Raw genomic sequence first — 26,464 nt, 5'->3', positions numbered from 1 at the left:
GTTATTAATCATCTAAACATTCACCTCCGCTGCGCTAAGGCTTTCTGGCCAGAAAGCCCCATAGGTGGTTATTTCAAATATGACTCTGCTTCCATTGAAGACTGTTGAATTAAAAAAAATCTGAAGGATGGACAAATGCACCTTGTGATAATTACTGCCTAGCACTCTACTTTTAAAGCAGCCAGCTGAGCTTCTAGTTTATATTTCACTAATTTGCTTACTTGGTAAAAAAAAAAATAAAAATCCTCCCTCTTCATGTAGGTTATCTGAGGTTACTCATACAGCAAAGCATTGCTTGCAGGGAGGAAGAGAAGTTTGCAGCAAAATTGTTTGTAACGGATGAATCAATGGAAAAAGTTAGTAACTGGGAGTGTTCTCTCTTTCCCTGTCTCGCAGTTGCTATTAGTGCCGGCCTTTAGGGTGTAGCTTTCCTCTTGGGCTTCTGTGTTTGTTTTACGTATTGCTTTCCTCTTCCTTTTGGTCAGGAGCCTTTTTATGATCAGGCAAGATAATACTGAGCAGCAGCACCGAATCTGCAGGACAAAATGAGCCTTTGCTTTAAATATCCAAGAGACAAATGGAGGTAAGTAGAAACAAATGGATTAAGCTGTTCGGGCTGGGGAATTGCTGTCAGTTCGTTATTCGGAGGTTACTAACGACTAGTACGTTGGATTTGTTTTGGGTTTTTTCCCCTATTTGACTGCAATGTTAAGAATTTAATTAAAGTCCGGCATGGAAATATACTGAAGTTGTAATTGCGTTCAGGCCTTTGGTAAGGATTAGAGTTGGTTAGGACAGAAATCCTTTAGGCAGCGTTTCCTAGGCCTTCGTGGCAGACCTTGAACACATTTTCACTCCTCCTTTGTCCCCATCTTGCAAAGTGTCTCTGTATTTCTGATTTACTGTGCACACTGTACCTAATCAGAGAGTTTATCCTGCTCCTATTATCTTCCCGTATTTCATATATATTACAGAGGTTGCATTTGCTCCGCTGTATTGAATCCTATTATAAAAGCAGGGCGCAGAGGGCAGTTTCTGGACGCACAATGAATCTCTGTAGCTAATAAAATATAGCACCTGCTCTGCTGGAAGTATCAGTGTGAAGCCGGAGTTGACAGAGTAAGTGATCCCACTTCATAATCCTATAATGTTGATACAATTTGGTGGTACCGGCGTAAAAGAGATACTGAGAGCTAAGCTGGACTTTGAGATAAACTGAAAATGGTGTCTTTAAAGGAAAACCACTCAGTACAGGATTTGATGACATGCAGATCTTTTACTCATAGGGTGTCATATCTGGCAGTTAGGTGGATGAAAATAGTCTTGTGTTGTACAAAGGTGGAGAATATTTCAGTTTAGAGAAGAAAGGCGTGCGTGTCCAAATAAGACTCCACATGTGCATCAAGAGCAGGCAATAAAAGACTAAATATTCTTGACACCTTTTCTTTCTGTTTTCTAAATTATCTTTTAAGAATCTTGAAATTTCCTGAGATGGAGGTTTTTTTCTGTACTGTTCAGTGAATACTTCTAATATCAAACCTTAAGTTACACTAGTTTTGCATGCACACTATGATATGGTATGATATGGTTTTGGTCTCCAACTGCATTATCATGGTTTTTAGAGCCAGGTTTCCAGACTCAACTGCCAAAAAAGAAATCAGTGTTATTTACTGTTTGCTGGTCTTTCCATCTTAGGTCTATTTAAAAGTTTTCTAGGAAAATATTGATAGCAAACAATTGCGGGTCAGAGACCACAAAGTTAAGTTCATATATGAAATAGAATGAACATTTTCCCAAAATATTTTGCAGGATCTACAAACTTTTTAGATTAGTTTCTTCTTCTGTTCACATAGACCAGACACTATGCTCCCTCATGGTGTGAAATACCAGAAAGGAGAGTCGCATTTTGATGCGTGAAGGTTAACTTGTGAGAGGACGTTAGCTCTGCAAGGGTGTTAGAGAGGGACGACCTTGAACTGGGGACATTTTTTTTCTGTTGGTCACATTGCCTCTGGCTTCTCCCGTTCTCCTCCTGCCTGACCTCCTCCCCCATGTAGACCCGAAGCTCCGTGGGGCAGGGACCTTCCCTGACTGGGTGTTCGTACAGTGCATGCAAGTGTCTTGCTCTTACATAGCAGCATGGCACAGATAATAAATCAAATGTGCTGGCTTTATTCATGCCTTTCCATAGCAAAAAGTTCACTAAAGTTGATGGAAGTTTTTACATGGCAGTACCAGACCTCAAAGCGTGACTGTCAGTTCATTGGTTTCATGGAAACGCTGAGTTAAACTGCATTTATGTTGGCAAATCCATGCCCAGAGAGCTGACTCACTCTGTGCAAAGCAGCAGCTATGGCTCCTTTGAACATTTGCTTTTCTCTCCTTCCTCCTCCTTCCTCTTCCTTCCTCTTCCACCAAGGCCTCCGATATGCTTCTTGCTACAGGTGTTTGCTTTTCATACACTGCACTGAGGCAAAAACAGAGGCAGTCACACTTCCAAGCTATCAGACTGATAACAAGGGAAGAGAGGGAAAGTCCTGTGTCAGGAACAAACCCAGAAGACAGGCCTGGGTTATGTTTATAACCTTGAACCACTGATACAGACAAAGAAACGGGGATGTAGGATCATTATTAACCTGTATAGTTATTTTCACACCCTGATTTTAAACTCACTTATACCAGTGAGTATTTCTACCAGCTTTTCAGTTTCTGGTTTTTGCACAGCTTGAAATGCTGCTCACAGCCTGGGTAAAACCTGAAGGGGCAGGGTTTGGACACATGGCAATAACCTGCTGCAGTCATCAAAGCCACATGGAGGTACTCGAGGTGAAGTAGGACCGGTCACCCCTTCTCTCCTGAACTCTCAGCTAGAGCACAGACCTTGGATTTCTGCTGTGAGCAGTTCATAGTCACAAATCCCTCTGCTCCTCACATTTTGCCCTGAGGTATTCTAGCTGGATTTCTAAAATAAAAAGGCAGAATCATGCTAATTGTAGAATCCAGAGGCTAAGAAAAATAATGTTCAAAGGAGTACACAAAACAATATCCACCTGTAAAGTAAAAATATGCTGGGAGTCAGTGGAGAATAAAAAGAAAGAAACACTAGAGCAGCCAACTAGAAGAAAAAAGCCAGCACAATACTCGGCAGTCACAGAAAGATCAAAAATAATATAAAACTACTCTGAAACCTCTCAACTGGAATACACTGCAGAAGAGCTGACTGGTCCCAAAGAAAGCTGCAGAATGGCACGGTGAAGTCAGCAGGCTAATTTGAACAGCAGATACCTTAAAAACAGGGAAAAAACATTCCTATAAGTAACATCTGAAATGTCAGAAAGTAAATTACTTTCCAAAGAAAAACATTGGGAATGGGCAAAAACTGATTTTGAAAATCTTCCATCCAGTTGTCTACTAACCACTGCTGGATATTTGAGAGCCATTTAAATCATTTCTCAAGATCATTAAAAAAAAAAAAAAGTTTGCTTTTCCATCCCCTCAATTACAGAAAACCATCACATCTTTCTATGTTGAGAGCTGGTGATGAATGTCATGTCACGTATCACTGCCTCTGCATCTGACAGGAATCAAAGCAGAGATTTTGAAAGGCAAGTGTCTTTGAACTGCTAATTCTGCTTAACAAAGAAAGTGTTTCAGTTGTATAATGAAATTTCTGCTTTTACCCGAAAGGTTTTTCTGCCACCTTATTTCTGGACAGTATGAATCTATGTTGAAACCAACAGCAATCTATTTATTTCTGATTATACTGTGATGTTTAAAAAAGTGGGAAAAACATCCAGTGTTTCTTACATATCCAAAGCTTCTGGTGATGTGTTGAGAAACACTGGCAAAGGTGACCCTCTGATAGATATTTTGTTCTTTTGGATACGCGTGCAGACATTAAAAAGCATCTGTGAGAGTTCTGAGTGTGAGAGTAGGATTTTAGCTCAATTTCTCTGCCCCTCAGGAATTTCTCCTCTTAATTTCTTCCTCCTCAGCTCTCTCTTTGTGGCCTCATTCTGAGAGGGATTTAAAAGCTGCACTCAACCAAATCTCCTCAAACAACAGCAATTACCAAACAGGAGGATCAGTCAGGAGAGAGAAAAAGAGAACAAGTGGTAGGCCAGCAATTCGGCATTGGCTCTAATTCCACCACATTCAAGTACTTTGGATAAGGTTCAAAAAAACCCAGCAAAAACCAACCAAACAACAAACACCCAGACTTCAGCACAACCCCTCAGAGCCTCAAATCTTTTGACTTGCATCCTTCTCTAATTGTAATGCTGCTTCAGTAAGGCCAAAAAGTGAAACGCTAGGAGTCCTGGGCGAGGAAGCAAGTAATGTGTATGTGTCTGCACTGCTGGGCACAGGGAGTTTTGATCTGCCAAAGAAGAGGTTGTTTTGTATGGTCAACATCAGGCTATATCTTGCACATTAGGAAGCTTCAGGCGAGGAAAATACTGGAATATGAGGCTGTGAAGAAAGCCCAACTGATACAGAGAGCTGCTAGTAAGTCAGGAATTGACGGTAAAACCTGCAGTGCCTGATATGGGTAAACACGTTTTAGACTGTTACTCTCTATCACTGGAATCATGGATTTTCCCAGTGTTTAGCGGGGCAGATTCAGAATTATTCTTTAAAAGTTTAATATTCTCTGATTTATGTTCCATGAACTGAAGAAGGGATTACAAGCTTTGTGCTAGCTCTTCAGACAGTGTAACACAGCATAAGTTCAAGAGGATTGATTCTTATTTTCCTTAAAGCTACTTTAAAACAGCTTTACACATACGGGCTGAATAAAAATGACAGTCAGGCCTATTAACTAGTTTACAATTGCTCCTTTCCGTTGCCAGTTTGTCCCCATCTTCCTGTGAAGTACACAGACGCAGAAAAAATGTGTAAAACATATTATAAATAGTACAATTCAGAAACTGCATAAATGGTAGTGTTCAAGAGTCAATTGCTCTTCATCAGTGAGAGGGCATTCAGAGACACTGCCATGCAGCAGAGCCGGGATTACCTCTGAATTGCCTCTTCTGTGGAAACCTCTTCCTGCTCGGTTATCTCATCCATTTACAAACAGTTTTCCTTTCCACCCCCTTGCAGTCCCTGCAAGAGCGTTTAGGAGTTCAGCTAATTTGACTGGGATTAAGATGTGGACATTTGATATTAAAAAAAGAATCCATACTGTGCTGACAGTATGCTTGCACGTCCCTGCTACTCTAGCACTGACTGGTTTGAGCACTATGAGGGTGCCAGCTTGGTAGCACGGGTAGGGTGCTAGGTTGCAGGAAGCGATTTGGTGCGATTTGAATGAAATCGCTAATAGGGCACTACATGGGAGCTTCCCAGTACGCGCCTGGGAAATAGCAGAACGGTGAAAGAAACATGAACGCAATAGAGTAACTTTCCTGTAAACTCTGAAATTATGTATGTTGGGAGAGGCTGAGGACAGCTAAAAAGAGTGCAGATGGGATGTATAAAGGGTTATGGCCATGCTTTGTCGCTGTACAGACTAAACAGCCCCGGTACGTTCATTACAGCAAGCAGGCAGCGGGACAGCAACACCCTCTGCTAGGATGCGTGCTGGCTGGCCCACGTGGGTTGGGAGCCAGCACTCCCATCCCTGTCACAGTGCAGCCTCTCTTGGAGGACTGTAGGCTAATCACATTCGTTACAATTAAGGTCTTAAAGGCAACCACGTAAGTACATTAGACCAAAAACCCCATCTAGCCAAAATTCATCGATGCACATTACCAATAACAACCTTACAGGCAAAAGTTAGTATGTATCTCCCATTTTCCTGTGCCAAGATTTAGAATCATAGAATCGTTTAGGTTGGAAAAGACCTTTAAGGTCATCAAGTCCAACTGTTAACCCAGCACTGCCAAGATTTGCATGTCCCCAAAGGATCAGCACGTTTCCTTGAAGCATTAGTAAACCACACAGTGAACGTCTTGCACGTCAGACTAACCTCACAGAGAGAAGCTACTAGCTGACCAGTTGTATTTTTCATGAAGCACATATTTTACTTTTTACCTACTGGTGGGTAATTCTGGAATCTCCGTCACTGATGATTTTGGAAAACAGGTTAGACAAACCAGAGGGAAGTGGTGCAGGTAACGCTGAACCTGCCGCAGGGCAGCAGGTGGACCAGGTGACCTTTAAGGGGCCTCCCAGTCTCCATTTTCTATGATTTCCCTAATTTAATGCTTCTGTTTCACCAACTAGACAGCTGGCCCTGTATTAGTCGACAAAGAACAGAAGCGATGCAGGATGGCTAAGATGAGGCCAGTTTGGAGTATTCGCTTTCATTTTATGAGCAGCCATCCAGCTCTGGAGGAGAGCTAACAGGCTACGGGCACAGCTGGGCTTTGTGTTTTCAGACATCTGAAAAGCTGAAATCCTTCCCAGCAAAAGAAAGGTTGTGCATGTAAACCCTAACCATTTCACAGCTTTTTAGAAAATACCCGGTTGCCTACATTAGTCTGTGATACTGTTTGTGTGACATATATTTCTCCACTGTGTTGGCATTGCTATCACAATATTAACTTTTAAGTGAGGGAATGGGCTTCATCTGTACGTTTGGAGGCAGAAGTTCTAAAAACTAGAATAAAAAAATGACAGTTTCTGACCCTATCCTCCAGCTGGGCCCTGAGAACTGTGATCTCTTACGCAAGGCTGGCATCGGCGTGTTTAAGCGTGACCCAGGTTAATGCAGGTAACCCTGAATTTCTGGCTATATCCTGGCCCTGCCTGTTTGCAGTCTACTGAGCTCACCAGTTTCAGCTGCAGGGGCCGTTTGGAAGTGACGTAGCACCTATCTGCGTGTTACTGGTAGCACTTGTCCCAGCCTGGTTGCTTTCCCCGTACCCCTGACACACGCTGAGGGCCCTGCTTTCCCTGCTCTCTCCCAGGGACATGCAGACAGCAGCCTGTGCGCCCTCTCCTCCTCCAAAGCCTTGCTTCCAGTTGGAGCACTGCTGCCCGCTGATTTCAGCTCGGCTGCCCGCTCTGCAGACTCAGGAGACAAAATTTCAGAGGGACCCAGACTGATGGTTTGGTTCTTGGGGTGGTTTTTTAGTATTTTCTTCTATGTCTGAATTTTGTTGCACCCAAAATACGAAAGCTTTGATTTGCTTTAAAAATCTGAATCAGATGGGACTTCAAAACAAAGTTTGAACCTCTGAGTACATTACATCTTGCCAAACTAGCCCTTCAGTGCCCTGCTGGAGCGAGGGCCAAATAAATACCACAAAAACACCACAAAGACAAAGCTGAGGTCCACCCTGCTACAAGACCAACCGTGTCCTTTCAGTCTATCCTGGGGAGTGGCTACACCACCGTCAGAGGCACCAGCTTCGAACCGGCTAGCTCGGGGGGCACCGACATCTTCCCATCATACCACAGCTCTGCTTTTTACCCAGCTTACCAGACTGAACTTCATGCTGCTGCAATACCTAGCCTCAAACCCGCATATGTCGGTCAGCTAAGCAACTGAAAGTCCAAAATGGTTAATATTCTCCAACGCGCTAACTGAAGAGCCAGACATTTTGGGGACGGATTTGCCATGGCTCCAGGTCTAGTTCTGCAAGCGCAGGTCATGCTGCATCTACTCCAGGTACTCTGAAATTACTGTGTTCCTGCCCTGAGTGCATTAGGCATCCCAGTCTGGTATTCCTTTTTGCAGATGTGCTGTTCTTTTTGGCAGACATACAACAGGCTTCCCTGAATCCCTGAATATTGCGCGTGCATTTAATACCCTCAGGAGTTTTGTTAAGAGATTGAAAGACCTGGACTTAGAGCTGTCTGTCACAAAGTAAATAATCTTGAAAATATGCGTGTATTTGAGCAAGAAGAGTCGAGTCCTCATCTGGCAAGGGAACTTTCATCTTCCCGCAGCAGTCGTTCTCCAAATTTACAGTCTCAATTGTACACACGGGAAACTTAAGATTCATCTGAGTCAGAAAAAAAACCAGATTTTAGTTCTTTCACTGCTAAGAAATATGTACAGCTGCTCCCATTATTTCAGAGAGGTTTGTTTGTTGTTGTTGTTTTTAAAATCACCCCCCGATCTCTTTTTAAAATACATTTTTTGAAAGGCTGTTATTTTTGGAGCTTAAGAGTCATAATGAATCGAAACCTGTGAATGCAATCCAGTTCAGATTCACGCATTGAGTCACGGGTCCCTCTCTCGAAATTGCAGTAGTCAAATCATGTCCATGTAAGGGGATTGGCAGTAGCTTTGGAAATATCTGTCCTCTTTCCCAGTTCCCACTCGTGAGCCATGCTTCCAGCTCACTGCTTTCATAAAAGCAAATAAACATTTTGTCCGCAGGCATCAGCTATTGTCTCAATAACCATCCTTGTATCAGGGTGCTGCTGCACAGGATGGGAAGGGAGGCTCCGCAGTTCATATGGGCTGAGCGTGTCCTACACCGTTCAGATTCACGGTCCTATTAAAGATGCTTTTCTCTCTCATCTTTTGCTCTACACCGAACAAAGCCAAATGAGTGGTTCGTACAGTTCCCCGTCATCCATCACACATCTGCTCTTTTATCATACCTGCGCACCATTTTCAAAATCAATGCTGATATCTTGTCAGTTATTAATAAACTGGTTTTCAGTGCTCTCAATCTCTTAGAGTTTGCCCAAGCTGATGAGGTGATCAGAACCAAACCGTTTCAGCGCTGATGGCTCCGCTGCACACACAGAAACACACTGCCTTCCCGGGAGCCCTTGCCGCCGGCCGCAGCCCCTGGCTGATGCCCCTCCGCCGCACCCTCGGCGCTGCCGCTGAGCTCCTGCCCACTTTGAAGAGTTCAGCTGGCCTCCTGGAGCATCTCTCTGACTCACCCTTTGCCTCCTTTTCCCCACTCGAAGTATACGCTTGTGCCACGTAACCGCATGAGCTGTACTGCCCCAGGGAACTGGCTAGGGACTGCTTCGTGCTGTGCTGGGGGCTTATGTGACCTTTGCAGTCTTATCTCCAAGCCAGACAGACATATGCCCGGGTTTCCCCCCTCCCCATATTAATACGGTGCACCTCATTACGTGTTTTGTTAAGCCACGAGTCCAACAGCAATATTTGCAAGCCAACCATTGATCCTGATCTAACGGTAAAGCGGTGCTCGAGCAGGACAGGCTTTCGGGTTTTGACAGCCTCTTGTGTTTCCAGGTTCTGGTAAGGAAAAGGTGTTGAAAAAACATTTGAAACAATTTATAATCTACTTTGGTGACTCAGATAGGTCAGATAAACAACTGAGCATGTTTGTCAAGGAAAACAAACTGCCATTCTGAACAGCTGGAGGTTTAGCCATCCCCAGAGCAAAGTCCATCAAACCTAGAGATGGGGCAAACTGCCAGCCAGCTGCATGTCTGTCATTTTGATGGCCACACAGGAATGCCCTCGGGGCAGGGGGGGATTAATGATCACTCTCTGAAACCCCAAGTGCCTCATTTTTGAGCTTCCCATGGCAGTATATTTCTTCTTCCATTTTCACTTTGTTCTTAAAGCTTCACTCTGCATTTAAACCCTCTAAGGAAACTCCTTGCAAGATAGATGTACGTTACCCTTTCAGGAGAAAAAGAGCCTCTTTCAAAAAAATAAATACTGAAATCTGTTTAGTAATGCCCCTCATGTATATCTCTCTCTCTCATCTTCTCTAAATATTAGTTCAGAAAACAGCTTTCGTTTATAGCAATTTCATTGCCATAATCCAGATAACATGGATTATTCCTATAGTGATGCTCTAATGCTAATTTGCAAGAGTGGCAGGCAATTTGCTATCCTAACGAATTACTTTTGTCCTTGGATGAAGCAGACAGCAAAGACGGTGCCCCTGGTTAATTGGAAACACTAGATAGATATCCATAATGTTCTATATGTGAAGTCTGGTGTTGGAGATGTTATTAACATTCAATTTAACTCCTACAAAATTAATACTAAAGCTTTATACTCATTTCTAGGCAGAAACCTCCTTAGAAATAGCTTGACGTGGTGTTTTGAAAGATGTCAAAAGATCACCTCTTCATAATGACCAGGGAGATGTGGATCCAAATAATGATATATGTATATGTATAGGTATAGGTATATGTATAGGAATGATTCTTCTCAGAGCTGCCTGTCACAGCTAACTATATACAACACACATCAAGCTTATAAAATCAGAAAGACACTTCACTTATTCTGAATCTGTCCATGCAAATGGATGGAATGAGGCCTAAATCCAAGTCCAGCACTCTAAACATAACACTTAAGAGCCACTGTGTGAAATTCAAGATTTGGTGGACGCTGTCCTTAACTACAGTTAAAAACAGTTATGAACTCTGAGCGTACCGACCCTCCTGCCGATGGCAACGAACACAATACAGCAGCCAGCCTAGGCACTATTTCTACATCCCCCTCCTCCTTCTCTAAAGGAGAGCTTTAGGGTTAAAACAGTGGATGGAAAAGATTTCATTTCAATCGTCAGGTCTGATACAAGTACAGGGCACGGACACTATGGTTCACATTCCTTACCTGGGGATTATCCCTATTCATTCCAGCCCTCGCTGGTGTCCATGAAGATGACGAAGACTATCCCATCTCACAACAGCTTGCGAGTACATCCCAGGCCAGCCAGCCACACTCTGCCTTACCCTAGGTCATGCAGCTAGAGGTGCTTAAACAGAGCTGTATAGATCATCCTTGACTGCCAGAAGGAAGGTAAAATTTGGAAAAAGACTCCTATAGAGTTTGAGAATTGAGTTTATCTTCAGACCACGGTGTGACAAGAGTATCATTCAGCCAGCTGTACCATGGCTAGTCAGTGGGGACACAGGGTGCAGGACCAGGGCATGCAGACAGGACATCTGGGCCACTCACAGCTCTGCCAAGGCTTGAAGAGCAACTTTGCTTGTCATGATCTGATCAGGACCAAACAAGCTCTTCTCTGCCTCTGAACCCTAGAGCCTGGCGAGCAGCACAGCGTGCAGACCTAGGCCAAAGTGAGAAAGCAGCATCTGCCAACGTATTGCAAGAACTGTCAGATCCACAGCCGAGTTCAGTACAAATATTATTTGTGGGGGACAAAAACTGATTAGCATCTAGCAACTGACTCTTGGTAGAGTCACCTTCAGACCAGTCAGGCACAGTCCTACTTAATCTGCCTGCGTTTCCAGAGCAGTGATCACCATGTATCTTTGCATCATGGCCATCCATCACGCCCCCGGTTTCTCATCTAAATACTGCCAACAGCACTGCGAGTAGCCCAGCGCTGACACCCCCTCCTTCTCCCTCTGCATCTTATTATTTAAGTTGCTGCTGGCAAAGAAAAGGAAAGTGGCTGTGTCCACAGTGACATTAGCAGAACTGTCAGCTTAATCAATGCTGATCCTTCCCCCCTCACCCCCGCTTCTCTGCTGCTCCTTTCTGAGGCAGCAGCAGAGCCCTACAAATTCCCTGCCGTGCCCAGTCATCCAGAAATACCGCTAATTTTCCAGAAACCCTTTGGTACCCTGACTGCCTCCAGCTCCACATGCTATGTCCCCCTCAGCCACCCAAGGTCCCCCAAGCAGAGCCATTGCCAGGGCCCCGCGAGGCCGTGCGTATCCCCTGGTCGGCAGGAGCATCCCTGGCAGCAGGCAGGCAGAGCGCGGAGCCCTTCTGCTCTCTGCAGAATAATCATCACGGGGAAAACAGGATTGCAACACCACTAAAGGCAGGGTGCTCTGAGAGACCTTTCAGCAACCAAAGAAACTTGTTGAAAGGTCTTCCAGAACCTTGGAAGCTTTGATGTTTGTAAATAGTCCCTAATCTCTTCCATTCCAACAAAACGTGCTTTTTCAGTGTGGAAAGGAGCAGGCAAACCTCCACTAGCAATGCAGATCTATTCAGCTCTCTTATTGCCACCCGGGCCATTACTGAGCAAGAGTGCAGTCTGTAGAGGGGAACAGAGCTGCAGACGACACATCCTAACGCGGACTGCGGAGAATTCACCGTGGGGTGATCCTCCTGGACTCCAGCTGCCCCATTAAGTCAGGCAGAACTGGCAGGCAGACACGTGTGGGTGCAGAGCAGCAGCTGCCACGGCTGCCTTTCACTGTCCTCAGGACTTCAGTAGGACAGGGAATAAAATCAGCCGCTCCACCTCAGCGAGACCCTCGCCACCTTCTCTCAGCAGCATGCCCTTGCCTTTTGGTAATACAGTTTTAAGCAACAATACATATATAGGCAGCTTGTTTGGTATTTTTGTTTGTGTAGAGTTTAATTTTTTTTTTTAAAGACAGTTTTCAGAAATAGGGATTTTTTTTTTTCCTCCAGTTCACTAGGCTGACATACCAATTTGTGATGTGCCTTGTTTGATACAGTACATCAGTCAGCTGGAACTAGATTTCACGTCAGGAAAGCATTAGGAAAGTAATTACAGAGGGAGCATCATAGCAAAGATCAATGTTCTTGGAAAACTACTATTCCAAAAAGTTTCAGCATCCATAATCCTCCCTCTCCGTCTTGTGTCTTGCAAGTTGGGTGTGTGGTTGTTTGCACACCCTTGTCCCTCTCTCACCATGCCTGTACCGCTTGTCAGCTCATCGCAGTTCTCAGCCTCCTGTCAGGATCACTCTCCCCTGTTGTCGCCTGACATTCCCTAGAGTTTTCTGGAAGGGGAGATCTTGGCTGCAGCTGATCTGCCCCAGCATCGTTCAGCCACAGGACCTGAGAGGCAGCGCAGGCCACTTGCTTTGCCTCCTGGTCTCTCCTCTGCCCAGCCCATCTGAACCACAGCCAAGGCAGAGCCTGCGCCAGGGACGGGAGCGCTCGCATCCTGGAGCTCAGCACACTCAAACGTTGTCTTTCCTGCAGTTCATCCCATCACACCAGAGATGTGGCCTCGCAGTACAGATGTGTTCATTACACCGACAACAGTAGGGTTGTTACCTATAACCTTTCTCTCTTCTACAGTGTCTCCATGTGCTTCTGTAACACTATCTTCTTTACAAAATAGTCAAGGAAAATTTAAGTACCATGTTGTTGCACACAGGTTTCCCTAAGACTTTGAGGGTCAGAGAAAGAAAGGTTTGCTTCTTTCCTGCCATGGCAAAATACCCCCCCTCCAAGCCGCACTGCAGTACTAGTGGGTTACTGCATTTCAGGAGGAGCAATTCCATCTGGTCGATGTTCCCACCACCATGGCTGTGGATAGCCGGTTGTTCAGCATCTCTAGATTGCACAGCGATACGAACCTAATCAACTCTCTGTCTCAATTTTCAAATCTCATTGAAAAGCATATCTTGTCTCCCTTCTACTCCCAGTACTGCTTAATTTTCCTCTTCCACTAAGCTATTATTTAATTCACTGGCAGTAGCTGGCACTGACAGGCAACGTAGTTCCTGGGACCGACCTGGAGCCACAGTCCACAGCTGTAGGACTCTGATCCTAACAGTCCCACAAGCTTGGACAAAGCACTGTGTCCCAGTTTCCCCATCTTTGACATAAGAGTAATGTTTCTGCTGCCAAGGGAGGCTGGAACGATTATACTCTAGAAATATTTAATGCTAAACACTTTTACCAGTCTATTTATCATGTTTATAGACTAATGGCTTGCAGGAATAAGAGACTAGAGAATAGCCCTACAGTAACAGGGTTGGGCTGGAGTGCGGGAGGTCTCACGTCGGTTCCTGGCTCTTACACGGGTAACAGCAGAGACCCTAGGCAAGGTTTGGGCTTCCAGCCTCCACCTGTAGAACGGGAAATACAACCTTTCCCTCTCTGGGGACTAAAACCATTCTTATTTGTGAGTTTGCAACGATATTGATTACTGTCACTTTTTAAGTGAATTGCTATGTGTACAGTTCTAGTATGGATTCAGTTTATAAATAAAGGACAAGAAGGAGTAACTGCAGTTAGGAGAGGCTTTGCAATGCTTAGTCAACATCTGTTTTCTTGTATTTAATGAAATCTTGCACACTAGAATGAGGGAAATGGCTCTCGCAGCTAATGCTGACTTCGCTAGCCATTCATGACATTGAGCAAGACACCTATTACTTGTGCTCCTTTCACTGAAAATAAGCAGAGCACCAGCAGACCTAATACCTACTAAAAAAATCAAACAAGATTACCTACTGTCTGGAAAACAAACTCGGATGCTTTGTGGATTTTCCTGTTTGCGTAGTTTCCAGACAAGCTTCACTAGTTCAAAGAGTTAAAGTGGTGCCATGCCTGATCTCCCACAGAAGTTTGGAAGGAGCATGCAGAAGTCCAACAGGTACAATTAATGCCAAGTGGTGTGTGCCGGCAGAGCCCATTTCACTGCCTCCCGTTGCCCACCAGCTGCTGCCCCGCGGCTGCCCTGGCGTGCCTCTCAAACGCCACTCCAAATGCTCTGCCTCGCTTCTCGCGGTGCTTCCCGAGGAAACGCTCAAACAGCTCATCTGCTCTTTAAGCAATTAATGGACTCCATGAAGCATCTGGTGAGCGGAGCTCTGTGGGGCCCCTGCTTTGCAGCAGCTCACACCCCGTGGCACACGTACGCTTCTGGCCTTATGGTCAGTAGCTGACCAACTGGTGCAAATCAAATTCCGGGGAGTTACGCTGACACACACCAGCTGGCTACTTGCCCTTATCAATTTTCATAGGTCTTGATCTCATACGCACCTGTATTGATTTATTAGCATCAGTAAAATTACTCCCAGACTTGGCCTCTCTGTAGACCAGTGCCTAGGCCTGCATAGAATGCGCTTTTTCTGCAATTATGCAACCTCCTCTGCTGAGAATATCTTCCTGCAGCCCTCTTCATCCTCCCTCTAGACCAATTTTTTAGATTTAGATTAGAGAAGTGGTTTTTTTCCCCGATAGGTTAAGAATAGCTGCAGTAGCAGAGATGCTGACTTGGGGATACCGGCTAGGTGCTGGCACTGTAGGTACAGCGGTAAGAAAAACTTTAGTTAATGCAGAATGTGGCTTGGGGGAGCTAGTTGCACAAGAAGATGGAATTGAGCCATCTCTCTTCTCCCAGAAAGAGACAACCAGTCACAGAGCCCAGTTTTTTTAGGCAGTGGAGCTAATCAGGGAGTGGGAATCAAAGCCTCGTTCTACAGTTTTATCCTTTTGAAAGTTGGGAACAGAGATAAATCCTTCCCGGCATTATGCTGCTCTCAACAGCAAGAAAGAGGGCTCCCAATGGTGCTGCTCAAGTAGGAGCGCAAGCAACAGTCTGAGGCTACCCGTACATTCCTGTTCTTCCCAAAGCATTCCACCTGCACAGAGTCTTATTCATGAGTATTAACAATAAATTTGCTGACGTGCTTTCATTACTGCGCTAGTCCTGCTGTCCTGCTCGGCTCCAGCCGCCACTTTCTGCTGGAATATCAGGTTTTGATCAAGGACCGAGGAGTCTGTAGATCTGCACGATGTTGCTGCTCCTCACATGAGCACGAGGTGAATTGCACCGTCTCCTTCAGTAATCGCACCTCAATGCTTGAGACCGACCCCACCACCTTCAGCCTGCCCCAGGACCCTCGGCGGCCCAAAGCCCTTGGTGGATGTGGCGAGAAGCTGCCAAAAGTACCCAGGGAGATTGCCTAACGATTCAACAATGGCAGCAGTGAGAAACGTTCCCTGCTTATGTAGGGTTGGTGCCCAGCACACTATGAACCAGCAAGGGAAAATACAATCACCATGATGAGCACTGACATCTAAAGGCACTGCCTTTCAGCTTGCCAGGCACAGGGAGAGCAGTGATGAATTAGCTTGCTAGCTTGATGGTGGCAGGGCACAGTGAAAATACTAAGCTTCCACAATACCTGTGTTGCATAAAAGCTTTTGTACAAAGCATAACCACAGCTTGTGTAACCTGAAGGTAATGGGAGATGAAGGAAAGAAAAACAGGATGAAAGAAAGCAACTGGTTGTAAGGAAAGCATAAAAAGCAAGGTGCCTCTGTGGCAGGGCAGCGGTGAGAGACTTGTCTCACTTGTGAAAATGACTTCCATGCTCCTTTCTCTCTGGCTACGTCTCTCTTGTCTGTTTGCCCGTTTTATTCCAGGACGGTCTTCTAACACGTACTTACACATTTATCAAAGGTCCTGCGCAAAGGGAATATGAAAGGGAACAAGCTGCACCTCCTAGACACCAGTGTGAGAGCACTGATGACGCTTGCCACCAGCCGCAGAGGGAAAAACCTTGGGTGAAAAGGAAAGGCAGTGGGATGTGGCACAGAACTGAGGTCCTGTCTTGAGGGCTGTTTCTGTCCTTAGTGGTGTTCTGTCTATGCTAGGATTAGGCCTAGCTTAAAATAAGATCAACAGAAAGGGTTGGAAAAGCATGTCTGCACACAAAAAACTGGTCTGCTCTAACTTGTACCAGTTTCCAGGTATGTTACCCATCCGTCCTGCAGGGCCCTTCCATCAGCTCAGCTTTTGCCGTAGCCCCCACTGCAGGAGCCTGCAACTCAGGAGCGGCTCAGCCCGCAAGATTAGAGGGTGAACCCACCGTTGGCCCAAGCAGCGACAGGCAGAGGCAAGGCGAGGTCTCCATGTACTCATCAGCTTTCCCAGTAAACGGACCGAGTTTCTCTCTTCCAGTCTTAGCCCTGTCTCATTTCCCCAGCAGAGAAGCAGCACAGCTCTGTTTGGAGAGCAGGGGGCGTACAGCCTTCTCATCCCTGTGTTGGAGTGTTTGAGACCTCTGTCCTTGGCCAGAAACTAACTACCATCGCAAACCTCCGTCACACGCCGGCCCCTTGGGAAGGGCTGGACTGACCCGCCTCGCTGCGGCGCTCCTTGTCCTCCCCTGATCCCACTCCTTTGCTCAGAGCTTCCCCTCCCAAACCCAGAGGGAAAACGAGCGTCTGCAAGATAGACGCCAACGGCAGGCTGAGCTTCACGGCTATATTAATAAGGAAATTAAGACTAATTGGAGGAAGTGTTGTTACCTCCATATATAGCATTATACTAAATGGCTGCACTATTTCTAGCATCCATATTTTCTCATGAATGCTTAAATACCAAAGCCAGTTCAGATCCATAGCAATGACAAAAGGCTGTGGAGGACAAATTTGTTTCTTAGCTTATATAACTGCTAAAGCCAGACAGAGAAGTGACTTAATTTGAACACAAATGTAGTTTCATGAGAGGAAAATATCAGGCATAAAGAACTGTTTAATCTCTCAGAAAAAGGTGTCTGCAAAAACAGCTGGAAGAAGCAGCCAGGTGAGCTCAAGGGAGCAGCAAGGGGAGCTGCTTCTAATAACCAACCACGTCAGTGCCAATGGCAGATTCTCCCTTCCTTGACCAAGTCACGATCAGATGACGTGCCCGACCCCCACAGAAGTGTTAACAGCATTATATGAAGATCTACAGACACACACAAAAAAAGCTTTACTTGGAAAAAAGCTCTACCCTATAGCGAGAGGGATTATTCAGTGATAAGGCGGCAATCTCTTCCATGCAGAGATCCCTTCCATGAGGCAGAGCTGTTTATGGGTTTTTTCTCGGGTAACTTGCCCCTGAAGGTGCTGGGGCTGCCTGGGAGCAGTGGTAGAGGCAGGCGGGAGAACTGAGCAGACAGAGGAGCTGGGGACGCAGCAGAGATGTCGGGGGAAGCAGGCAGGGAGAGGGGTACGGGCAGGCTGGGGGTGCAGGTATTGCCAACAGGGAGCCTCTGGTTTAACAAGATAAGGAGGCATATCTCTAAGTACACACTGGCTGACCTTTCCCCTTCCCCTGCCTGCTGGGAAGGCAGGGATCAGAAAGATCCCCCCCGAAATCAGCTCTGCTGAAGTCTGTTAGGTCTCGGAGAGCTGGTGGGTCAGAATACGGAAGGGAGGAACGGTCCTGAGATGCAGCAAGGTTGGGTCCATTCTGGTTTCATCCCCAAATCCTCCGTGACGCTAGGAAAATGGCACTCTCTCCCTGAGCCCCAGGGCTTTGTGGGCTGGGGCCCCACCAGCTGCAGGCTCCTCGGGGCAGGGCCGGCCCTGGCAGCGGGCTGCCTGCTGCCGTCTCCGGCCCAGGGCCTCTAGGTGCTGCTGTACGACCAGCAATGGATTCCCGGCAGGAGGAAAGGCAGAGGGATGGCAGTAACGTCCTCAAGTTGCAGGAGGAAACTGCAGCAGTTCTGGATCACCAGAAAGTGCTCTTTTTTAAAGCATCTTGTTCCTTCTTGTGTAAACCAGCACACGGGGCAAGGCTATCCGTCCGTATTTCCTGCAGGGGTTGCAGCAGAGGGAATACGCCTGAGCAGCGCGTTCTGCATCACATTTTGGCTAAACGACAGCTGTAGTTTAGCTTTTCACACAAACTGAACTAATGGCATTTTCATGCTAGGAGTTAACCCTGTTAGGTCAAGAACAAGAACCCAAGTGATTTGTCACAGAGAACAGTAACGCACGTGGGGCTGTTACTCAAAGGTGAGGCTTAAAGCTCCAGGCATTAACAAATTAACATTTTGCCTCATTCGATGTTGATCACTATCACAAAGCACGTCACAACCACCGCAAGCTTACCACAATGCGCTAACCAGTGATGGAAAACTAGAACATGGACCAGAAAGCGTATTAGTTGCTTCTCCTCTAGGAACTTTACTCAGGTATTTAGCAAAAGCTGTGAGTCTCATCCTGCTGTTTCCTAAATGAGCGACAAATATTCCCTTGTTTCCCAAGGGCAACCTCACAGTTTTCCTCTTCACTGCCACACTGTGATTTTCACCTTTCATTAAGGTGTTGTTCCTCCTTTCCTGGCGCCCCAAAGAATGCAAATTTGAGGTGTTCATTACCCGGCTGATCCCATGCCAGCTGGGACAACCAAAGAAGGTAATTTTGTCTCACCACCAGTAGAGAGATGTATTAACAGTGTCTTCTCGTGTGTATCCCACGCTGCGCAGGATATAGCATGAATTCTTTGTGGTCAGAAGAAGCCTTAACACATCCCACAAATATGCTGCGAGCACTGCAACAGTAAATAACAGATCTGCCTGGCCTTGGGTCACGAGACCTAACCAAGTTCATGTTGCAGCTCTGATAGCACACGTATACTTATATATATATACACAAGGGGTTTATTACTATACATACTGCAGAGAGGAAGAAGCAAGAAGATTGTGTATCTTGTAAGTCTACCCTGGTTCAGCTGGTTCATGGGGCCTCTCTGAAAGTGCCCACAGGAGACTCTATTTCCTTTGAAATATTAATCCCAGCTTAGTGAAGGGATGGTGCATGATCAGGCGCAAACCTTGGAGAATGGCCCTTTAATTTTTCCATCTGGGAACCCTTCTCTCAACAAAAGCATTTAATGCCTATATGTGATCTCCGGTGGCTGTTGCATGCCGATGTGTGAGGATTATGTGATGCTGCTGATAGAAGAAGAAGGTCTCAGAGGTGCAGTGAGAATTAGCTGGGTGGCAGAGAGCAATGGTAGGGTGCAGTGATGGGAGCAACTGGAAGATGCTCTTCTGCAGCATAGTCCAACACAGGTGATCCTAGGAGATACAGGAGGCATACACCTCAGGGAAGGAAAAGCCTTGTCAACCTTGGTAGATATAGTTGTCGTCACTTCATCGCATAGAAAATGGTCCCTGACGGGAACCACGCAGACACTTCTCAGCTGCAGCAGCGCCCAGGCAGCCCAGCAGGAATATCCAACTGTGGATAGGAGGTCCTGGGCAGACACAGACAACGGCACCGCAGGGAGCCAAACCTACGAAGGTTTGTCCAGGGACCAATGGGTCCTACCCACCGCTCTGCAATGTCAAACCGTGTCCCAAATGAGAAACAGTGCTTGAAAAACAGCAAGGAGCAGAGGTGCTTTACAGCCTGTTATGCAGCCCATGCCACCTACCTGACAGAGCTGCAGGCTCCCTGCACCTGCTGGAGAGCCGAGATCCCCTCTTTCTTGTTTCTTTCTAACGTGTGCGTTAATGTTTGCTCCATGTCACTTGTGCAGCTGTGGTGAAAGCCAAATACGGAGAGCTAAACACTGTGTTCAGTCTTGATGCAGCCTGTGGCCCATGCCTGGACACTGTTTGGGACCTGGTACTTTGCTGAACACAGTTGCTGGCTGTTCCCACTACCTGCCCACTATGCCACAGCAGACTGAGCCTTCGATTTTGAGCAGTTCCCACACAAAAGTGCATTTTGCAGCTCTTTCCCTCCAGCCTATTTCAGAGCCGTGCTGTTAACCTGCCTTTGCCAGCCCCCTTCATTCCTATGCTGTTTCATACAGCCTATGGCAAACTTCCCATTTATGTGAATACACAGCCTCCAGGCAAAACCATCAGCAAAGTGCAGATTTCCGAGTGCTAAGCAGGGAAAAGCATCTGGGGAATCCAGCCCTGATGCCAGAGGTCTTCGTGCCTGCAGAGACATAAGCCCCCCACAGTATCCCGCTGTCCCCAGATGGGCATTGCTGCAGTGACTGGCCCGGCTGCCATCGCTGCCCAGGCACAAGGCAGGCCCTGATGAATAGATGGACAGGCTTTCAAAAGATTATGCTGTGTAGAATCAATTTTGGCTTCTTACCCAATAGCCAAATCCTCACGCTTCCCTCTGTGTGCACATGCACACACCACAGCTTCCTTGCACCGGGAATTGGAACGTTAATTCTAATTTTTATGGTATTTGTTGATATCGCTGCAGGCATTTGGGTTTTGAGAGAAGAGGAGAGAAGGCAGTTTATGCTTTTCAGTACCGGAGTATGCATATGTCTGTGTGCATGTTCTGCATCTAAGGCAGATATCTGGCATCTTATTGCTGGAAAAGAATAGGTACCAAACCCTGTCTTCTTCAGCACTATGGGCATCATCTCTTGCCCTGTCTTGCAGTACCTCCTGTAATTAGGTTTTATGTTAGAGCTCAGAGTCCATTTTCTGTGTCAGACAATGCCTCAGCAAATTTTGGCTAGAGATTGAGGATTCATATCTATGGGAGTGGAGCCAGAATTTATAGCAGAAACACAGATTTTATTTCTCACTGAGTTATATCTTAACAAATATCAGCGGGTGCAATAATCACTTGCTGGATAAAATATACTTTTTAAATCATATCGTTTGTTCCAAAACACTGTTTCTGGTATTTTCTCCATGGGCTGATTTATTTCTGACACCTTGCAAGCTGAGAAACCAGGGCTTTTCCCTTCCAGCCTTTAGCATGAATGAAGTGCTATGTTTGGGGTTACTAACTCGGACTCTCGGTAACCTTCCCTAAAATACAGAAATAATTATCTGATTTTATTGCAGCAGATGCTCTTACAAGACCTCCTGTAACTCTGTGTTACTCGTGGCCAAAGATTGCCATGAGCTACGTCGTGCTATCGGAGGTAAGGGTTGTTGGGCAAGCCAAGGCGGTCTTCCTCCGAGCGTCGGTGGCGTCCCACCGCCTTACGCCGATGGCTGAGAACTGGCATCACCAGAGTCCAGCACGGCAGAACCTGCTCATAGCTGAGTACAGGTTCACGGTAGCTGGGAAACACTTCCAGTTAGAAGAACAGTCGCTGCTAAAAATGGATTCAGGTCAGCTCTTTCAATGCTTTCTCCCAGGCAGGATATTCAGCGAGTAGTCCTGGGCTCCGAGCATGCTTTCTCTGCCAGAGGACAGGTTTCCTTAATCAAGAACCCCCTCGTGTCAGACGTGTCACAGCTGTCTTTCTGGCCCCTTTCCTCTCTGCATTCTCATCTTGGCTTTACTTTCTAGTTAGTTGATCCTTAAAATCCTTCTCAAAACAAAAATCTAACAGTTGCCACCATGACAGGGTGACGTCTATGTCCATCTGAGTCAGAGGCAGCTGCATCCTGCTTTGCTTTTTTTCTTCCCCTCCTCTCTCTCTTTCTCTCCTCCTTTCCCCTCTCTACAACTATGTAGCCTCCCACAACATACAGCTTCAGTCCAGGAGAAGTAGAGGAAAAAGATCAAACACACATCAGTCATTATTCCTGTAGGTAGGACATAATAAGACATTAATAATAGGACATTAATAAGAGAAACTCCTCATTTTCTGAGGACAGAGATTATATTTAGCACCGGGAGAAACCTTCACTGCGGACGTATAGGAGACAGAGGTATCCAGTACAGGCATTTTAGGCTGTCAGAGGTTGTTCAGGAGCCAGCATTAAGTGTGCTCCTTGGCCCAGGCTACCAACACTGGCCTAAAGCAGGCACCGTGCCACCGCCGAGTCACAGACATTTTCTGTCGAATGCTTGAGATTCAAACATACATAATTTTGGGGCTGATTATGCTTCAGCGTATTTTCTAATAAATTATTTATTAGAAATAAAGCACTAAACAAATGGGAATTATAATGAAACAAGACAACAGTGATAATACCATTGTATGTATTTGGAGTAGCGATGAGGCTAGATCAGATAATGAAGGTGTAAAATGGATAAACTTTGGCATCTCTAATACCCGTAATAAATTCTAGGTCATTGAAAAGACTGCATGATATCAACAAATAACAGTGCATAACACTAACAACAACAGCCTCATAGGAAAAAAAAAACAGTATTTAGAGTGCTAGTCATGGAAGGAAAGTGTCCCAAAATGCAAAAACCACCACAGGACCGTATAAAATGGATATATCCCACACGCCAAATAATCAGAGCAATTCTCCTGCTTGCCCTCAGCTTCTTGGCTTACACTCTGCCTCCCAAAGCACCTTTTGCTCTTTTGGTTTCACCCTCTCATGTGCAATGAGGGCGACTGCTGCTAATGATAAGAGCGACTTTAATTCCCGTGGCTTTAGCATTAGCAAATACTGTGCAGATTCCTCTCCCTGACAGGTAGGAAATTTATAACAAAACATCTTATGCTGCTCATAAGTCACCATGTTTATAATGAGAGGGGGAAAAGGAAAAAGATACTCTGTGCCAGCATCAGAGGAAAGGATCCGAAGCGCTGTCTATGGGGACGGCACGGGCGCTGGTTTGCCCGGGGTCACCGGGCCCTCTCTCACCCAACGTACGTGTGCTGCGATGGAAGCAGCGGAGGGGAGTGCGGGCAGCGGGTTAGACCTGACCCTGGGGACAGGGTGGAAAACCAGCGTGGGCTCTTCAGGGCACGCTCTACTGCCGTGCTGCTCCGATCGCACTCCAAGTCCGCTGCTTTCAAAGAGAAAGGGGCCGATATATATTTCTTAACCAACCGATCCTCACTTCAGAGTTCTCTCTCGGGCCAAAATTCAAACCAACAAATCTGCTGAGGCCCAACAGCCCCAAATTCAGCAATATATTGTAATAAGCCATAACAGCTCTGCAGAGTCCCTCTGGATGTCACCGGGGATAAAGAGCAAAGGAGTGAAACCAGGTATCTGTCAGCATTAGCAGACTAATAACAACGTCTCACAGGAGGTAGGGCTGTGACTTATCCTTCTCCTTCAGAGTTTCCTCATCATTTTGCAGCTAGGGAACCAAGGCGCAGTAACGGTGTTTGTAAAAGAGATTCCTTTAACCACAAGATCATCCTCCGGTAACAGCTGCCCCTGTAAGAGGCACTTGCGCTGCAGCCCAGCTTAATGCCATGAAACCAGACCCAGCCAGAGAGACATTTCATCAGCCCCCCTCCTCCTCAAAGAGCAGTCAAAATATACTCTGGTGTCACGTTGAGCTTAGCTTTGCAGCAGATGTGGTATGTTTGCAAGTGATAGCCATTCCTGTCATATATTGAAATTAATTTCTCAGACAAAAATCTGCTTTACTGAGAACCAAAATGAGCAGCAGGCACATCAACACATGCACAAGTGTGTGGCCAGCAGGACAGCAACAACAGTTGTGATAAACCAGCCTTTTCCACTGTTCCCTTCCCCCCATACGATAATTTAGTTACAGTGCCATTTTTCCAAGACAACTAAGTGCACATATTTTTTCGCTTTCCAGTTGACTGCTACAGAGTGGCTATGCTTGAGAAAATTAGTTTTTATCATTTTAATCATCTAATCTTCATAAACCTTTTAACACAAAAACAAAAACTACTTAACGCACAGCAAGATAATTAATATTGAAAATAGACTCTGCAGGGGAACTGTAGTACCTGCTGCCTTGCATTAGACTTCCAGAATAATGAATTAGCTAGGAGCTTTAAGTAAGTTTGCAAGAACAGTACCAACAGTACCAACACAGGCACCACTTCCATTTGCTTGAGATAAATCACATCAAGAGGTTACTTAATGTGTTGATAGCCCAGCATTAAGAATAACTTCACCAGTGTCCCTGCTGAAATCTTAGTGACTCTTAAAAAAAGAAATCTTTCATTTTCAAAAATATCACTTTAAAGTTGACAGCAAAAAATGTAATGGTTTACCTGGCCTGGAAGAGGAGAGTTTACCTTTCCCCCTTACCCCACCAAGCCACAACTGAGAGAGGGAAGGATTTGCAGCTGGAACTTCTTAGGAGCAGCCTTAGAAAAGGTCAGACTTAGCGCTGCTCCCCACACCCAGGACAAAAGCTTTTCAGCTGGACCAAGGGCCCAGGATGAGGCTTTCTGCTGCCCTACGGGGACAGCGAAGCTAGATAGTCCCTTTCGCAGCAAACAGCAAATTTGGGTTGGTTTGTTGTTTTTTTTTTTTAAAGAGTGTGGGGAGAGATAGCAACTAATCCTTTCTGCTAAATGCATCTACCCCTAAGCAATGTCATATAACTCATTACTGCTGAGAACTAGACACTGCCAGCAGAGACTGAAAGGACCCCTAAATGCCAAAAATAATGTGTGCGCTTACAGAGCACTTAACATCTTCGAAGTACTATACAAATATTAAGTAATTATTGAAGGAACTAATTACTGACAGAAAGATACTTATTGCTTTTTCTGAGCATGTGTATTGGGTGTATGCCAGGGATCTTCTGAAGGACCCTGTTTAACTTGCTGGGGCTGCTCGGGGGGGGGGGGGGGGGGGTTAATGGCTGGTGGTTTGGGGTGGGAGCCCACCTTCATCTTGCCTGGCTCATAGGAGGATGCTCAGCTTAGGAGGACCCAATGACGGTGGTCCCTGTCCTGACCCAGACCCTGCACCCATAATTCACAAGGGGCCATCTCCAGGTTTGACCCCTCCAATCTCTGTGGCAGTCAGGTACGCACAAATCTGCATGGCTAATAAGTCTGCATGAAAAGTTTGTTATCTGCTGCAGTTACAGTCGCTTCACAAGGGACTGCTCAAAGATGTGAGGTTAAAAAACCTGCACTGAAATAGGAAACGGTGGGAAGGAAATCAAACAAGAATACAGATTCATTTAAAGCTCAGCTGGGAATGGATAAGGATAGCAAAAAAAAAAAAAAAATCAGAGTGAATTAATGCTGCCAAAGGATTTAAAGGGAATACGAAAGACATTTATTATAGGAGTATCAGGGGAAGAGAAGCAAAAATCCTAGCGAGAAAGTATATCCATTAATTAGTAAACTGGGGTGGGTATGAAGCTAATGATGACTAGAATCTATCTTTAATGAGACAGATAAAAGAAATGTGAACTCTTCAGAAATGAGGAAAAGCCAATAAAATGTCTTTTCTTAGTAACATGTGAGAAAATACTTGAGGGAAAATGAGCCTATACGTGAATCAGCTGATACAGATGAGCCTAGGATATTAGGCGAAGTGGTGAAAATGCCATACTGCATGTGATAATTTCTCCTAATTTGTAAACAGAAGACTAAGAAGCGACTAATGAAAAGTGTATACAGACACTTAAAAGGAGAAATAAATGGCCCCAAAACACTGTTTTCTGAAAATCTACCTTTTACCTTTTCTAAAATAATCAACATTGCTTCGGATTGCGGTGTGGGTGAGGAATACGAAGGCAACCAGCGCAACCTGGCCCATCAAAAAGTCCCGGCAATGGTCCCTGGGTGGCTGCAGTCCTTCGTGGCAAAGGCCACTGCTGCCCCACAGCTCATTGCTCCTAAATCTGTCACGAGCCTGCAGGCAGGAGGTCCCCATCCTGGCCAGGCTCTGTGCCTGGGGAGTGATACTGGGCAGGGAACAGGATGCTTCGCAGATGGTGCTGAGCAAGACGTGCCGGTACAGGGCTTTCTGAGGTCTTTGGGGTGACCTTGCCACGACACAAGAGCAGTTGCTTTCAGCAGGTGGAGGGACCACAACCCCGGCTGCAGCCCTGCAGGGAAATTGGGCCCCAGGTCGCTGTGTGGGATCCCAACCGTTTTTGGACAGAAATCCAGTCCTGCCCGGGCTTGCACTGATCCGATAATGCCAGAACTGCCAATTAGCTCAGCCCACAGCATAGGATTAACGTAAGAGTGCCCCCCAAACGCCCGTTTTTAGAGGCGTTGATACACCCAGCTACCTTGGAGGCAGTTCTGGTCGTGGGTGTTTGGCGTTCCTGAGAGCTGGCCCCGGCAGCACGAAGCCTCAGACAGCGCCGGTCTAGCAAGAATAAATCTCACCAGACAAACTTGATTGCTTTTTTGATAGAAACAGAAAATTAACGGATGAAGGCAATGCTGGAGCTGTAATATATTTGCATCTGAGTAGTGCATTTGATACTGTGCCTCAT

General features: G+C 45.9%; 1 protein-coding gene across 4 annotated transcripts in view; it reads left to right on the top strand.

The window, feature by feature from the left end:
• The first annotated feature begins 487 nt into the window (after nt 1-487).
• LOC104019597 (calcium-activated potassium channel subunit beta-2) overlaps nt 488-26,464 on the top strand; it is a 153,148-nt gene continuing 127,171 nt past the window's right edge. For 2 of the 4 annotated variants that reach the window (XM_009472876.2, XM_087740391.1), the window contains exon 1: nt 491-583. In XM_009472876.2, coding sequence (XP_009471151.1) covers nt 546-583 — 38 coding nt within the window. In that variant the 5' untranslated portion in view covers nt 491-545. Of the gene's footprint in view, nt 584-26,464 lie in introns of all 4 variants that reach the window. The other 2 variants (XM_087740393.1, XM_087740394.1) reach the window with 2 other exon arrangements.

This window comes from Nipponia nippon, unplaced genomic scaffold, assembly GCF_047370975.1.
Source record: "Nipponia nippon isolate SJK-2023a ecotype South Korea unplaced genomic scaffold, ASM4737097v1 scaffold_7, whole genome shotgun sequence".
NCBI lineage: Eukaryota > Metazoa > Chordata > Aves > Pelecaniformes > Threskiornithidae > Nipponia > Nipponia nippon.
Note: the sequence above shows the minus strand (reverse complement) of the source record. Positions and strands in the feature narration are given on the sequence as shown.